Here is a 17,758-nt window from a genome sequence, read left to right on the forward strand (position 1 = left end):
ATGACTTGGTGGAGGCTGAAGGTACGACACTGAAGCATTTCTTTTTCCATGTTACGATCACCCACAAGAGCCCAATAAAGGCACAGCCTGATAGTATTACTTCCCCAATGTGTTGTGCCTGTGCACATATGGGTTTCCCAAACAGAAATGATTCCCATTTCTCACTTATAGGTGATGGGTTTGAGAAGGAACACCAAGGGATGTGTTTGAGATGCTGAGTGTAAATCTGTCACATACATTTGGATTTGTGTGTGGAATAGCATGTCAGGCTTCACTGAGACACTTTCATTCAGGTGATGCCACGCCAGTGCAAAGTAGGTTGTCTTTTGTGGGTTTTAGTACTACAAAGTTACAATTCCTTGACTCAGAATGCCAGACTTCCCTGCAGCAATTCCTGACATCGAGGGGATTGGGCTGTCATTTGTTCTACAGTATTTGTATTCCAGTGAAAGCTGAAGCTTAGTGATTGAGGCAATGAATTTGAATGAGACTTGTTAGTACGTGGTGACCTGTCGGCTCATTAGGCGGACTGACACAAAAGGACAGCAACAAAGAGAAGACCACTCTTGCTACTCAGGGAAAAGTAGTATTACTCAGGTAAAGTTACTGTGTGAGTAATTGTTTTTCTGTGATTGTACAGTTGCAACTTTCAATTCATATCCTTGGGGAAAAACATCTTGTTTGTACAAAAATGAAGAATCTGGCTGAGAACTGGTGAAGTAAATGTGCTGTTCCTGCCTATCTATTGTCTGTGGCTGTGTATGTTGCTGTTTGCTTCACTGTGATCTTTATACTACAACTTTGAGGTGCCATAGTGAGAACTTTTAAAATCCTACTTTTAAGCACTTCGAGAGAATGCTCAACTGATTTAGCGGTCACTACATTACCCAAAATGCAACTCGGCTGCTGACAGTGGGGTTGTAGATTCCAGTGTCTTAAGCTAGTAGTGCTAGGACTGGGCTAATGTAGCCTTGAGATGCTATCCTCTGGTAGAGATGAGGAGTGGGCTGCAGAGGTCTGGAAATATCACCTCTTCTTGATACTCCACAACCCCAACCAATGCTGACTCCAGTGACAGTGAGGCAATTCATTAGACGTTGCACAGCTCCCTCTGGAATCCCAAAAGGCTTTTTGTACTCCCCAATACCTGTAAACAGAGTTTGATGTACAAAGTTTTCCTTTAATAAAGCCTGGAGTCATGATATGATGACTTCAGACACGAAAAAAATCAACTGACTTTCAAGTTGACTTTGACCTTAACACCGGTGACTTGTGACTTCACTTGAACTTTAAGCATTTTGACTTGTAATGATACAATATCCTTCACAAACTCAAATATTTCAAATGATGTTTTACAGAATGTCTTCACTGGCCTGACAATAGATCCTCTAGCATTGCTGACTGGCAAACAGGCGACAGATGATCCCTCTGATGATAAATATTTGAATGGAAAGATTATGCTGTGGCCAGCAAAAAAAAAGGAGGCTACTTGCAAAATATTCATCTCAGAAGTTACAAATAATTATAATAAGGACTAACACACCAAGGCACACCTGATCATTTTGTTAGATTCTGTGTAAAAGCAATACGCAGCTAAATCAGGTGCTTCTCAGATCAAACATCAAAGGAAAGAAAAGTCTGGAGCACACTGATTGGTTTGCAGCCTTTAATAGTGTCAACAGACTAATGTTACTGTGTTTTAATTAAGAGTACATGCAGTGCGTACCTGCATACAGTCAACCAGGTGAACTTAAAGATGACCTGTTTTTTTCTAATGGAGGCTGCTGCAAAGTATATTCTTTTAACTAAACAAATGAAAAAATAAAGAGGATATACAATGTAATACACATCAGTATAACTGTAGTGTAGTGTTTACTGCATATGCTGTAATGTTGAGAGCCTGGACATTTCCTCCCACTCCTTTCCTCCCTCCAACAGCTCTATGAACTTCCATTAATATTCTCTATATAAATGCATTCACTATATTTTCCACTTGGAGCACGGTGTTCTAAAAATATGATACTCAAATTCAGGTCAGTACTTCATCTATGCCTAAAAAAGTCAGGTCAGTTTCTGAAACAGCACTGATGGAGAGGCGACAAAGTTTACACGCTGTAACTGCTGGGATTTCAAATGTGATGCAAATCGAAATGTAATTTTTTTTGCATTGAAACATAGTATTGGTGAAAGAATGAATAAATGACGTAGTGAGTGTAATGAAGTAGTTTCCTGCATTATACAAGCTATTGTATATGTATAATATTAGGGAAAGAACCTGCCATACACCCCACAGTGTCTCTAACTGTGTGAGTTACAGACCAAAATCATATGCACTTTTTTGGTCATATACTGTAGCATGTTTAGTCAGACTCCCAAAGCCTGGGGTTTTATCTGCAGTGATAAATGCAATTTCAGTTACTCTGTTCAAAATAAATAGTTCAGTATACATTTGCTTATGGATTTATGAGTTCAGTCCAAGTTAAGTACAGACAGCGCTCTTGTCCTCGTGAATGATTTTTGACTAATTACTGAGGATGTGTCTAGAAAAAACTTCAAGTCCCGAGGGGATTATGAGCTAATCTGAAAGAAAAAAGCGTACTTTATTAAGAGGCAACTATAATTAGAGACCATCATAATGAATCCCTCACTATTGAAGGAAAAAGACCAGTTGTCTTTCCCTTTTTTACCTGATTTTTATTTATTTTTTTTTGACAGGATTTACAGATAGAAATGTCTGACAACACTCCACTTTGTAAATAACTCAAGTCTATGCCATTTACACTTTTCAGCACATACTGTATGTGTCTATAGGGTTCACAAGTACTCAGCATTACCTGCCCTCAGGATATGACACTTTTTTCCAACTGTTCGCATTTAACAGTGATCAATTGTTCAGTCTCCCATGAGTGTTTTGCTGCTATATTTTCATTACCATATATATAAATCAAAATGTTCACATTTATGTAAAAGATTTATGCTCTAAGTAAGTAAAGTGTTTTAAAGTATTGAGCCAGAGATCAATCAATCCACTGAGCAGTGACTGATTTTACTTCAAAAAGTAATTCAAGTCTAGTTTTAATGCAGACAATCTATAGAGACTGCCAAACATAAAATCCTCCCTGCTAACTATTGTGTGAGCAGAGTCAAGCATGTATGATGGATGGTGCCTTTAATGTGGTACAGACACTTTGAAGAGATGGAGATAGCAGCTTACTCGACAGCTCTGGACCCTCAGTTTTCCGCTCCGTCTCTCCCAGCTGGCGTCACTGCAGAATAAAAGAGGAAGCAAACTGCCGCATTCGCCTACAGACATCCCAACTCCAACCTTATTGTCTGTCATGTTTGCAACTGAATTAAAGGCACAGAGGAAGAGAGATGATCATTGAAGTTGTTGTTGTGAGAAATCATGTGGGATTTAATGAGAGGATCTTCACTAACATGTAACTGACAGGCAGGGACACTGCACAGGAAAAAAGGCATCTTCAGAGAAAGGAGATGTTCCAGACACTGGTGTTCACTGTTACATATGACAGGCAGTTGTAAACCCATCAATTCTAATTCCAGCTGTGACAGAGACACTGTGACAGTGAGTATATGCAAGCGTTAGAACTAATCTGTCTCTTTTTGACAGAATGGTTTAATTATACACAGCATCCAAACTGCAATAGAAAATGGTTTTAAGTGAAAAGTTTATACATTGAATACTGAATCTAGGAAGGTCAGAATGAGAGTATATTTTATTATATATTTATAAGAATATATGAAATAATTGCTGTCATATTATATGCTTTAATAGTCTAGAAACAGACATCAGGCAGAGCACTAAATGTGTACACTTGAAGATTTATATTATCTCCACAAAGGAATGCAAACGTCATTACAACAACAGTAACACAGCGTCTTGTAAGCTCTACTGAAGCCTCCATCCTTATTATCCACATGGACTTCCATTTTGGGCAGACTGATGTCTGAAAAACCAGTCATCAAAATTGTTGTTTGGCTGTATAGTATGTATACGAGATGAAAATGGGAGAATTTTTAAAAAATTGGCTCATTTTTTTTAAATCTAACCATCATAGCTTTATTTGCCCATAGAAGATCACAGTCTATAAGTGGAGGATTTCTGTAATTTGAACGCCTGCCTATAGAAACAAGTCTTGACAAAATACATCATAATTGATGTCAAAGTCATTGAGGTTACGGTAATAAACACATAGTGAAGGTTAAGGAAGGGTTGTGCTGACGGAGGGATGGATTGACGATCATTGCATAACCTTAATTGTGTCGATAGCTTTACTGAAAAACTTCATTACACAAAGCTTCCACTACTGTAATTACAGGTTGTGAACTTGTTAACAAATGAAAAAACTGATTGGCCCCAGCCCCCATCCCAGCGGACATTTGTAGAGAGGCAGGATACACCCTGAATGGGTTGCCACTTAATTACAGGACGGAAAAAATAATTACTGTCGGTTGAAAAAGGGAAGGTACATTTTGAAGCCCTTCCTCCTTTACTTAAACTTTGTTGGTCTATAGCATCGTCACCTGACGAGCCAGTAGCAGGATTTCATTGTGGACCAAAGAGTTGGACTGGCTGACCAACACTGTCCTGCCTGAAGCCATGGTGTAAGCTTGGCTGAAACCAAAAAGCAGTTAATGCTTGGAGTTTGACTGACTTCACTCTCCACTCCACTGCACTGCACTGTATATAGCAGTTTGGGCTCTTCAAATCCCAGCTCTGACTTTTTAATATCCAATGTCCTTGTAGTGAGTCAAATGAACAGGCCTCAGCCAGCCAGTCACTTAGCTGTCGTCTCTGCTTGATGATGTCATGAATCACTAACTCAGTGCAGAGATGGAGATTTTGGGGCCGTGCGGTCACCCATTATGGAAAACAACCCCCCCGGCCTCTTTATCTGATAGATTTTGAGTGAGCCAAATTATCCATAAATTTTGGACATGGAGTCATAAATGTCAGGAAAAGGGAGGAAAACAGACAGACAAATCCCTCCAGCGTGATGGCAGTGCTAATGATTACTACTGAGGGTGTGTGAGGAGAGAGACAAGGGGGGGGGGTGGTTAGGATGGAATAATGCCAAGGGAGTGTTAAAGGCGGATTGACAGAGCAAGAGTGGATGATCTGAAAACAGATAGATAGAAAAAAGGATAAAGAAATAGGGGGGAGGCAGTTGGGTGGATGGGGAATAAAGGTAGATGTATGTTAATCACTCATGGAGGTAAAAAGAAAGAGATGAAGAAATATGGAGGACAGAGGGAAGGAGAGTGCGTTGAGGCATATGGAGGCATTGATCTCTATGGCTAATGGTCATAGTGAGACTCACTGCATGTCTCTGTGTGAAGGGAAAAAAACATGGAGCACACTCATTCGGAGAGGGTTTGAAACGAGGTAACATGCCATTCTGGCAGCCATTTTGGAATCTGTCAGACAGCAGTAGTTGTGGATAACAGGTTGTGTTTCAGTATTTGCAGAAGTGAAAAATAATAGTGACATTCTCTGTGGTTTTGTCTAAGAGCTTGTTACTGATCAATGTCTTGTTTTGCCTTTAAAATGATGCCTGACTCTGTCTCCATTATCTAAAAGCTCCCAAACTATGCACAAATCTTATTGTAGATGAAAGTGCAAGTAAGTTTCAGTGCAGACTTGAAGATTTGTGCTTGATGTAACAGTGTATGGGATTCAAAAGGCTAATTTAGATGTTAACATATTCATATGGATGTGGCTATGGCTATTTCTATGACTGTGTTTATGGTTGTGATTGTCTGGGTAGCACACTTTTTACAGCACCTAAAACAGTAACATTGGCCAGGAAAGTCAATCCCGCCAGGATTTGGACCTGGTTCGTCTCTCAGCTATGACAGATGGTGACATACACCACAGGAATTGAAGAATGCCACATGTCACAATAATGCTCAGCCAATTAAACAATGTCAGTTCACTGCAGTTGCACATGTACATTGTCTTACATCCATTAGAAAAACATATCACAGCTTTGGTAATCATAACAGCCAATACTCGTTCAAGTCAAAGGCACACCCACATTAACTAAAGCCAGAGCAGCAAGAAGGCCTGTATCGCTCCTTCAGTCAACAGCAACTGCATGAAAAACCACATTTTCGACCCGTAAATCCCCGCGAAGTTCGTTGATTTTTGGTGATTTACGGCAAGTTTACGGGGAACTTCGTCGGCTCCGAAAATCGTCGGAAACGAACCATCTGTCGGCGGGGGGCGTGGTTAATCGCGCCTTCGCGAAGGTGCGAATAGCTCTAATTAGCACATGAATGCTACCGACGTTGATCTATTCAGGCTGGCCTGCTGACTTCACAACCATTGGATGATTCCACAGGCATTTTAAAAGGAAACCATCATGTGATTGGATAGCAACTCCAATCACATGAGTGAGTGATCATGTGATTGGATGACAACTCTGCTGCTATTGGTCATCTGTGCGCCACAAATAATAATAATAAATACATTTAAAATTCATATATTATATAATAAATTAATATATTAAAAATAGCTATTATATTGTTATATTTATGTATATATAAATTATAAATGACATATATTTTATTTGATTGATGATTCATTGATTTATTTGGCGATCCACCTTCTACACTACCACACAGTAGAACACAAAGAACACAGTTGACAGAAACATTTTGAAAAACAGTCTTTAATGAAATCGTGACACACACATTAACAAGGATCAACCAAGTAAAATCAATGACTACTGGGGAAAAAAAGCAAGGAAATGTGCAGAGGGGTTCACTGATAAGAGCCTCTGGGTTGGGCCATGCCGCTGGTCCATGGTGCATGAAAAAGAGTCTAAGGCCTTTGGAAATGCTTCTTTGCTGCCTCTGGGTCATACTGAGGTGGCGCCTGTCGCTTTGAAGGGGACTCGATGCGAAGCCTCTTGCGGTGTGTCGCCACATAGTTTGGGTCGCTCTCCAGCCGATCTTACAGTGTCTGGCAGAGTTTGGAGAGCTAGGACACTCCTTCTTGCTTCCAGCAGCTGTAAATACAGGTGTTAATATTATATTAGTACTGCTATGAAACAATAACACATGATAACATATGTGAGCACGTTTGTCAAAAACAATGCAGATAATAAATAAAATTCAGCCCATTTTTACATTGTTGTGAAAATAAAGCAGCATTCATGGGACTCTTACCTGCTTCCTTCTTTGTCTGCTGCGAGCTGAAATCTTCACAGTTGCTGCCTGAACTGAAAGAGCTGGCTGGGCATACCTGAAGCTCCTCCACACCATCTCATAATATGTCTTACAGGCCGCTGGAAGAAAATATATATTGGTTTGAAATAATTAAGACAGGCTTCAGTAAAAACAACAACAAGAAACAACAGAAAGGGTTTTAAAGACTGCTGTTCACACCATCCATGTCTGGACTCCCAGTTAAAGTCGCCATCAAATATGACGTCACCGTTTCGTTGTGGGGCGAGTTTAGTCTGTAAAACACAAAACGTACAGGTCATGCAACGTTTACGTTTACTTATATTCTACAGAATATTTCCTGTGTATTTTATTAACTTACCCCTGCTCAGGTTCATGTCGCCTGTCGTGTCCGTCACTGTTGAGCAGACGTCGCGCCTTTTCCTTTAAAATACAAAATACAACGTAATGTTAAATGTAACGTGAACGATTACCAAACGTTCGGAACGTAGTGCAATAAGAATAATAACGGTTTGGCGCCCTAAAAACTGCACAATGTGGTACTAAATGCTAACGTTACTTACGTAACTTACACACCCGTCTCTTCGTCTCCGCAGCTGCAGTTCGGTCGGGGCTGCTCCTCCAGAGCGAGCAGTCTGGCTTTTTTCACGGTCATTCTCCTCGCCAACTGCGCCATCAGCTGTGTTAGCAGCCGAGACAATCCACTGAAGACGCTGAGCAGTTTCTTCTCTAAATTGTTTGGACTTTCTGGATATGGTTGCTCCGCAGCCAGGCCGTCCGCTCGTCGCAGAGGACTGCCTTCTGGGATGAACTGAAGACGACGTCCGGCCATTGTATGAACAGAGTTAAAGTTTAGCAGGACCCGAAACGTAACTGTTGTAATCCAAGCTCGATTCGCGTTCACAGATGCGCCATTACGTCATTGCGTCAGAGGAGGCGTCCAATCATATGCGAGGTCGCGCTCTCGGAATTTCTCGCGAGACCATTTTTGTTGCGTAAATGAAAAACATGCTGTGATTTTGTTAGGTACTTTGATTTTCTAAATTGATTTTCTAAAGTGACATCATCAGAAATAAAAAAAGAAAAGTTACTTTGGTGTATTCCCTTTTTATTCCTAGTTAAAGAATCATCAGTGGACTGACTCTGCTGGAATTTTGCAAGCTAATCACACAAGCATTGTTCATCTGGTGTTGTGGTGGCAAAATGCGAAAAATCGTGACCAGTGTCCAAGAACTGTAGATGCTTTAATTTTCACGATTTTGATTTAGCAATTTAAGTGGAAAATTAAAGACCTTTGAGAGTTAGGACACTTATCCTGTATGTAACCTATAAAATTATTTAAACACACTTTTAAATCCTCATGAAAAAAAAAAAAATCTTTGTATTCTGTAGGCACAGAACACACACACACACACATGCACACACACACACACACACACACACACACACACACACACACACACACACACACAAACACAAAATCCCAATTTGCATTTGTATAGCTTTGCAGCATTTACATTTGCATTTTAACACCTCATGGTCACAGTGGCTGAGAAAGAACTTCCACGGCAATTTACAGTGACGGAAATTGACGGAAATGTTACTTTTCATGCATTGTCCTTCTTTTATTGTTTCTGGACTATTTAGCTCATTATTCTCAGTTGCTCTTCTTTCCTGTTGCATTTCTGATAGGATATCTTCTCAACATGTGTGTTCTGACCCCAATGATTGAAACACATTCATCACTTTAATCTGGGACCTGTATTATTAACATGCATTTTAGTTACCACCAGTAATGACAGGTGTTACCAAAACAACCCAGGGTGAAATCTTATCACTTAGAACTTTAACCTTAAGCTAACAGTTTCTTCAAGCTAGTTGAACGAACTAGATTGTGTCACATGAAACTACAATACATTATCAACTTTTGCTCAAAATGACTTAACTGATTTGTTGCTGCATTCAGTTTAATGGTCAGCCACAAAGCCAGAGTTTTGTTTAAACTGTTGTCAAGGCTAAACATTTGAATTCAGTGAAAAATACAAAAAACTGACAGCAAATTCAACTAAAAATAAAACCGAAACTTAACAAAAACTAAATAAGACAGGCCATTTTCAAACTTTGAGTGGGAATTGAAAACAGTGTAAAAATCTACTAAAATTTACATAAAACAAATAAGTACAATTAAAAATATTTTAAATTAGAATGAGTTGCACATTCAGCATTAAAATGACTCTGTCAGCAATCCACTGGTGATAATTTTATGTCATATGTGTTTGCTTCACTTTTTTTTTCTTGGAGCAAAAGCGTATGTGGCAACTTTTCCATGGCATGCAGAGGGAGGTTTGACCTGTGGTATTTGCATCCCATATGCACTCTTTTTTTTGTTCTTCAAACAATGAACTCATACGTTCAGCTCCACATAGCTTTCAAGGCTTTGTGAAGATCAGGTGAGGTGACATGAAACAAACACTAAAAACAAACCAGCTGAGAAATGTAACCAGCAATAACAAAATTAATGTTGCACTACTAATTTAGCCTCATGTCAGCACAGAGAGGAAGAGAAGGAGAGGCTGGAGAAAGAGATGAGGGAACTTGGTGTAACAAGGGATGCAGAGACAGGCCGACAGGAACATGCAGAGACAGAAACCTCAAGAGAGAGAATGAGACAACCCTGACTTGCTGGTCTAGAAGAGAAGGATCACAGGCAAAGAGGCAGACGTACGCAAAGAGAAGGATGGAGAGAGACAGACCAGTGTGTCATCTGGGATCACTGAGCACTGTAATAGGCTTGAGTCTCATCAGTTGGGCTCAGCTCAGGTCGGCTTGGCTGCAGATTTGCTTGCTGTCTCCCTGCCAACAACAGCACACGGGAATATGATTCTCCAGCAGACCCAGAACAATCCTAGAAGGTCTCACTTAGCTGGCTTTGGGAGAAAAGGAAATAAGAGGTTCAAGATTCCCTGAGGCTTCATACTGGCATAATATTTGCCCAGTGGTTCCTAATGGAACTTCAATGATCTTTGCACCGGAACGCGCTTGGCACACCCAACACAGAGTATGAGCTGTGTCTTCTGTGCCGACATTATTCTCAGTGTAATTTACTCCAACAGTGCCCAATCTTTTTATATTGCAGGTTCTACACACACACACACACACACACACACACACACACACACACACACACACACACACACACACACACACACACACTTGGGAAGTAATAATCTTTTGATGCGACAGCACCGTTTGAATGTCTCTCTTCATTTTGGCTGGAGCAGTAGATATTCATGTGTCTAGTATAACAATGTAGATGCTGCTCTCAAGGTAGCCATTCAGGGAAACGTGACTGTTTCTAAAATTTTATTCGAACAGCATGAGGCCAGTGAAGTCAAGCAAAGTTTCTTAAATTTTAGCTTGGGAGTCATAAAGTGCCTTTTTCTTGTTCATCTTGGCCACGTGTCAACCAGAAATACAGGACAGCAAACTGCATGAACATGATGGTCTCAGAAAGATGAGTTCAAGCTAATCTTCCTTTAGAGTTGAATTCATAAGCAATGAAACAAACCCTCACTCAATTCAACACACCCAGGGGTTTTGCTGCGCAGCCATACTTGCTCTGTTATAAGCAATATCTTATGGTGAGTAGCTAGTGTTACCAAACTTTACATATGTTGGTGTAAGTGACCTTACTTAGTTAGTTCACTTCTCCTGCTACTGTTTTAACATGTAACAGAAATGTGCTTTTTTTATTGGTTTGTTTTTGTTTTTCAAAAGTGCAGTGTTTGTATGGTGTATTTGCAGAAAATAAAAGACCTACATGACAGTTTTAATAAATACAAGAAAATAATGTAAGCTATCATATGTGAAGTAGCGAACATATGATATATTGGGCCCGTGCAGGAAAGTGTCCGATGCCCAAACTTCTCCCAGGAGGAGACTGACGTCACTCATGTCTAAATATGAGGTCCTTAGATGGTAAATCCTCTGCCTCCTCCTCATCCTCCTCAAAGCAATGATGTACTCCATGTCCATTGTACATAACGTTAAGCATTACAAATGAAATGACATGGGTAATAGCGGACAACGATCATCACTTACGTTTTTTCATGTGTCTGTCTCTCTCTGTCTCTCGAGTGCTCTGAGACAGATGCAGTATATATGCTCTGTAGGATGCCACGGCTGTTTCTGGTTGGCACAGCGACGTTAATTGATTAGTTTGCATCCCTGTTTCACCTGTGTACATTCGGTCAGATTGAGTGACCATTACACGTGTCGAACTCGCTTGCGATGTGGTCAGATGAGATACGGATCAAAACATATAAATTTAGGTCTGACTGTATGTGCTGACTCAGATAGTTGCATTGAACCGTGGCTGTTGCTAATTACTGATCGCAGTGAAATGTCAGACACTGTGGAAACCTGCCTGTGAGGTGTTGGTGACGTGAGCGCACGACTCCGCCGGTTTACGAAAATCCACTTGCCCCGTGGTGCGCCGCTGGCACACAGCCTTGAACGGGTCTGGGGTGGCGAGCTTTCAGCACACTTTTACGCTGCCAGGGTGGACCGAAAATCCAAATCCACCGGCTGATTATGCCGACACCTCCCCCTACTGCACTGCAATGCCCATCCTGGTCTACCTCTGTGTGTCTTGGTTTACCAAAATACCAAGTGTATACCCTGCGTGGCAGGGAAGAAAATAGAGCCCAAGGTATCCATCACTTAATTAATAATTCCATAATCATTTATCCATTGCTTATGTTGCACAATGGTGATTTAGGCTGGGATGAGGATAGCTACATCACACAGTAAATAGTAAAAATGTCAACCAAAGTGTCTTGTAACATCTGAACTTAAATAGTTACAGGTTTCTGTTACAAACAAACAAATGGTGTGACCATCATTTCCCATCTCAAGTGAATGCAGCATAAAATCATACCTGTGACCTTGTGTAATTCCAGCTGTACTAACTGTACTGTACAATACAGAGCATTCATGTCAGTGTCATCATGAATGAAGTCATAAGTTGGAGGTAGTAGTGACATGTTTGTTGTATCCTGTACTCAATCGCACTGAAGTCACTTAAGTAAGTTCTCTTTAAGGCTCCTGACTTAGAAAAGAATGGAAAATCAGCATGTCATTATCCTGTAATTACCACTTGTGGCCACAGTAGCTGCTGTTCAGCAAAGGCTATATAGTGTTGCTTTATTATCACATGTGAAAGCTGATAATTCTGAGCTCCTGTCATGACACATGGGGAGACACATTCAGAGAATGTCTGGTTTAGTGTTAAGGAGCACTCCATTGTCATCAGGAATTCTACTAAGCCAGTGAAAGCAGCTCACAATGTCTCCTGTGGTTCTGCAGGGAGCTTTCCAACACCAGAAAAAAAGAACCCTGACGTCATCAGGACTATATCAGAATGGGCAAAAAAATTTACCAGTTTAAGATAGGAAGCCTGTATCGCAAACCAGTGGCATGAATTTTCACAGATGTGGAAAAGTGATCAACTCGCGTGGACTTTTCTGGCTCTGGACCGTGGAGACCTCTCATGTTCATGCTTACTGCCATTCTAAATAAAACTGATTCAGATGCTTTAATGGTTTTGACTCACATGTTGTTGGAGGTAACAGAGATGATGTTAGGTTTGGTTGAAATGATAGTGAATAATGATAATGAAATGATTTTGCATTGTTTGGTTTTGACACAAAGTTGCTGTGACAGATGCAGAATCTTCTCAGTTTTTGGCCATTTGTTTTTTAGAGGGACGCACCACAGAGATAGGAGAGAAGCTCTCACCATTTCACCACATGCTTTTATCCAGCTTGTGATTATGGATTTTCTCTTAACTTGTTTGGGCTTTTAAAGAAAGAATTACAGCATCAATGAAAATGCCCATCTGTACGTGACACCGTGATGCCAACTGTCAGATAACTAGGGTTTCTAAATGACAATGTTGCAAATGATGCTACTGTGAATACAATGAGGTTCTAATGGTGAGGTGAATGAGTATGACTGCAGACTGAAGCACAGGTGTTTACTCTGTAATGGCAATTCATTAGAACCTAACAGCTTTTTTTGTATTCTAACGACACATGAAACTCCCCCAGCTCCTCAGTCATTACCTATGCATGCCACTACGAATAAAATACACTGTGGTGAATAGATATGCAGTGCTTCAAAAGGCTGTCTAATGTAGAGATTACTCGCGAGTGTCTATTTTTCTAACTTTGTTCTTTTTTTTTATCTCTCCCCACCTCTGCCCCCTTCCTGTCTGTTCAAATCCTTGCAGATGAATTCAAAGCCTTCCTGAAGCGACTGCCCACTGACCGGTTCTTGAATGTGTCCATGATCGGCAAGTTCTGGTCAGCTGACTTGTCCCTCCAGAAGCGCTACACCCAGCTGGAGTCCAGCACTGCCCTGGTGCTGGGCAAAGCCCAGAAGATCATCAGGAAACTGTTCACCCTGAGTAAACGCTGCCCCAAACAGCCTCGCATCAGTCTGCCCCGAGAGAGGTAGCCCACTGGGATACACTGACAGAAACCAAACTAAATGAGGAAAGCATAATTTGTTATTACTGGGAGTTTTGGCAGCTGCTTTGTGCTGATTCACTACAGCTGTAGGCTCTCTAACAGCCCACCTCAAGCAGGGTATAGTGGGAAAACTAGAGCTATCTGTCTGGAAAGAGCTCAGCTTTGAATTTAGCAAAACCCCAGAAGTTATACACACAGGAAGGTGGGAAATATGCCAGTGGCATACACAATTACACTTCCCTTTAAGCAGATCTCTATCCAAAACATGTATTTGTAGATTGCTGGCATTGTGATTTCAGCTGTTTCACCTTTGGGCTGTCAACAGATTGTACAGCAGTAAATATGTCTTACTGTGCAAAGCTTTTGAGCATTATAACATGTGGATCATCTGAATCAATAAACCTCAACACTCTCAGATGGAGTGTCAATAATGGGTCCTAGCAACAACTGCATGCAAAAGCAATCATTTTCAGCATTTATATAAGCAAAGGCTGTTCAGATACTGTAAAGACTTGGGCAGTAACTGAAAACTTTTAGATTTGCCGTAGCCAAACGGACGTAGTGCTTAATTTTGGTCTTTCCTTTAGGGATATAAACAAATATGAATACATTATTCAGATATGCACAGACAGCGTGCTCTGAATAGGTACAGAACAGTACACAGTGTTGAATAAAGCTTGAGGAATGTTCCACAGGTTATTTTTTACCTCATGAAAAGCCTGGAAACTTCCGTGACTCGACAAAAAACAGGATATTGACAAGCAGAGTTAGGGACCATCTCAAAGGCGACATGCTAATGGCCCATGGGAGCTTTTCATATGTTGTCAGTAGCTCTCCATTTAATTTTTTGTTGTTTTCCATTCACACAGACCACCTTTATCTTGGTCTGATCACCTGTGCATATCACATATAAAGAGAATAATGGCATTAAAAAGATTAGACAATTCTTTGCAACCTCTGGCAGAAGTGACATGCTCTTCTGGTTTAAATCAAATCAAAATCAAATCTAATCAAACTTTATTTATATGGCACTTTTCATACTTAAAAGCAACACAAAGTGCCTCACAGAGGCTAAAAACAGTAAAAAAGAAAAGAAAAGAAAAGAAAAGAAAAGAAAAGAAAAGAAAAGAAAAGAAAAGAAAACCCAGCCCTCCCGCCCCCATAAATACATAGAGACATATATAGAAATATAGAGAGTCACAGACATGCACGTACGCACACACACACACCCATATGGACAAGGCACGGAATAAGTCACCTTACAGTAGGGGGCCATCCACACTGAGAGGGCCCCCGGCCAGAGCCGACCCCTCGGCAGCGCCCCCATCAGTAGTCCAAGAGCAACTCCCAGTGTGGGGGGCCCCCATGAGGAAACGCTGCAGCTAAAAACCATGAGGGAATACTGGAGCTAAAAACCAAGGGACTAAGACATAAACACTGAATGAAATATAATGAGCAAATGAAATGAATAGTAAATAAACATGTTGTTAAAACATGCAACTAAAATAAGATACAAATAAAGATTAAATATGATATGATAAGAAGCCTGATTAAAGGAATGAGATAAATCAAACAAATCAATAACTTTAAGACTTAAGACTTAAACTTTCCTTTGAAGTGCTGTACAAAGTTATAAGAATAAACAACAGGTTATTACATTTGGTTTTGGAACCTTAGGATGACAGGACAAGAAACAGGATTAGTCAGGATGAAACTCATACAGGCTGTAAATAAAACCCCCGTTTTGTCAAACTTACATGGCAAGGAAAACTAATGCCAATAAAATCATTACCCAAACTGTCCACTTTATGCATCCATCACTGTTTATAGATCAACTCCTTCCTTAGCTTTCATCTTCCGTACTTGCAAAAAGTTCACAGATTCCATGCTCTATGAGGGATTATTAGCAACATTATAGGTGTGCTTATTTTCAGTTTGACCTTAAAATAAAGTGATACTAAACTGACACTTTGTTTTCAACCTGTATGATTGTCTACTGCTCATTTGTTGCCCCATTTGACTTATTTTGATGTTGTTGCACTCAGTGATCCCAGCAATTACCTTAGTGAGTACACTGTTATCATAACTGTGGGGCTTTTTTCCTGTTTTTATTCAAGAGTGTTCTCTAACAATTTTAGAGCATGACTCATTGATTTCAAGCTCAGATTTTGTAATGCTTTCCCTCAAATCCTGTCCTCGCGCTCAAAAAGCTCCTGCTTGCATCTACATTTGCACTGCTTCTGCTCAGAATTTAGGCTTGCACTCAGATAAACTGTTGCTTGCACAGATTTCCTGCGCTATAGCTTCAGCCATTCTCCTCACACTAAGGTTGTTTGTTCACTTGAAAAATGTGTGGTCTCAGATTTCTTCTCTCAATTCTTTATTTGTTTTTGTTTTTGCACAATAATCATGTCAAAATCCCCCAGCCAACAGAATGCCAGGTGTATGGTTGACTAATGAGTGTTTAATTTATTTTGTAGAGCATCAAGGCAGTTATGGCTGTTACTGTGTAACTGGGTTCATCCACTCCTGCCCTCCAAGCCTTATTAAACCTGCTTCTCTTGTATTCTTTCTGACTTTTGGAATATATACACAATTAACGCGTTCCCATGCATACACTTTTTCTTATACTATAACAGCTACACTCCCGTTATGGTTCAGCACTACACCTGGCATTCTATTGGTTGGGGAATTTTGAGAATATTATTGCACAAAAAGTTTGAGAGCAGACCTGAGAGCAGACGTTTCATGAACGAACACAAGTAGTCTGAGTGCAAAGAGGGCTCAAACCAAAGTGCAAGAAATCTGTGAAAGCCACATTATATCTAAATGCAAGCATACAGTTTGAGCAGAAGCAGAGCTAATCTAAGTGGATGCTGGGCGAAGACGGAATTTTGAGCGAAAGCATTACAAAATCTGAACATGAAATCAATTAGTCATGCTCGCATTGAAGTACCATGCTCTTTGATAAAGACAGGAAAAATGTCCCGCACATAACCGATAAAATTAATGACCAGAGATAAAATAGATTAATAATTAAAAGAGTTTCGATTGTAAAAAACTAAAAACAAACAAAAAAAAGAGCGATGTTGCCTTCACATAACACCTTAATGTTTTTACTTTATGTCTTGGACTTGGGGTGGAGACATGTGAAAGTGAGTGGCAGCATGACATGATTGCTTTGTCTGCAGTAGAAAACAGACAACACAATGCCAAGGTGTAGCAGAAAAATCTGTTTCTACAAGGTACAAGGGATTCATCATGCTGCAACACAGGGTCGTAGAACAAAGAGCAAGTTTTAGTCCCTGCTCTGCAGTCTGGTGGTACAGCAGCAGAAACTTCTGTACCACTTACCAGATGGCAGCAGGGTGAACAGGCTGGTGTTCTAGGTCAGGTATTGTCATTTAGTGTCCTTTGGGCTCCGTGCAGGGGCCGCACTGCTCTGATGCTTGGTGGATGGATAGCAGTAATGTTCGGGGTAATGTCCTGGGCCATGCACATTTGGAATGTTCCCAGTCAGTATTCCTTCTACTGCTCCTCTGTGAAAGTTAACAAGAACTACGCACTGGAATTTTGCCGTCTTAAGTTTCCTTTAGAAATACTGTAGTTTCTGAACTTTCTCCACAAGGGTGGAGATGTGAGATGACTGTGACGGTGGTGCAGCACGAGTGGCAGCTTGTTACAGCGGCTTTGTTTTAGTGTTTTGTGCATTTCACGTGTCAGTAATTTTGGTCGATTGTGCACACTTATGCATGTACAACTGATAAGACAAGTGATTTGCTTTTTACTCTTTTCCGGATTATTTAGAACAACATCGAAAGAAACCCTTTGATACAGATCCATTGTTTACACTCTGTAAACAGTGCTGTGCAACATGACTGTACTCCCAGTGGAAAGACTGGAGATCCCCATGGAAAGAAGGAGAAGGGGATGCAGAGCTGGGGTGAATTGACAAGAAAATATGGTACAAACTGTCCATACCATCTCTTATTATGGGTGATGTGAGATCTCTG

At 40.5% G+C, this 17,758-nt stretch overlaps 1 protein-coding gene across 3 annotated transcripts in view; it reads left to right on the forward strand.

Annotated features, from left to right (window-relative positions):
• The window catches only part of brinp2 (bone morphogenetic protein/retinoic acid inducible neural-specific 2), a 226,834-nt gene that overhangs the window by 196,900 nt on the left and 12,176 nt on the right, over nt 1-17,758 (forward strand). For all 3 annotated transcript variants that reach the window (XM_070973808.1, XM_070973809.1, XM_070973810.1), the window contains one exon: nt 13,505-13,727. In XM_070973808.1, the coding sequence (XP_070829909.1) occupies nt 13,505-13,727 (223 nt within the window). The remainder of the gene's footprint in view (nt 1-13,504; nt 13,728-17,758) is intronic.

Source organism: Chaetodon trifascialis, chromosome 11 (assembly GCF_039877785.1).
Source record: "Chaetodon trifascialis isolate fChaTrf1 chromosome 11, fChaTrf1.hap1, whole genome shotgun sequence".
In the NCBI taxonomy this organism is placed as follows: Eukaryota; Metazoa; Chordata; class Actinopteri; order Chaetodontiformes; family Chaetodontidae; genus Chaetodon; species Chaetodon trifascialis.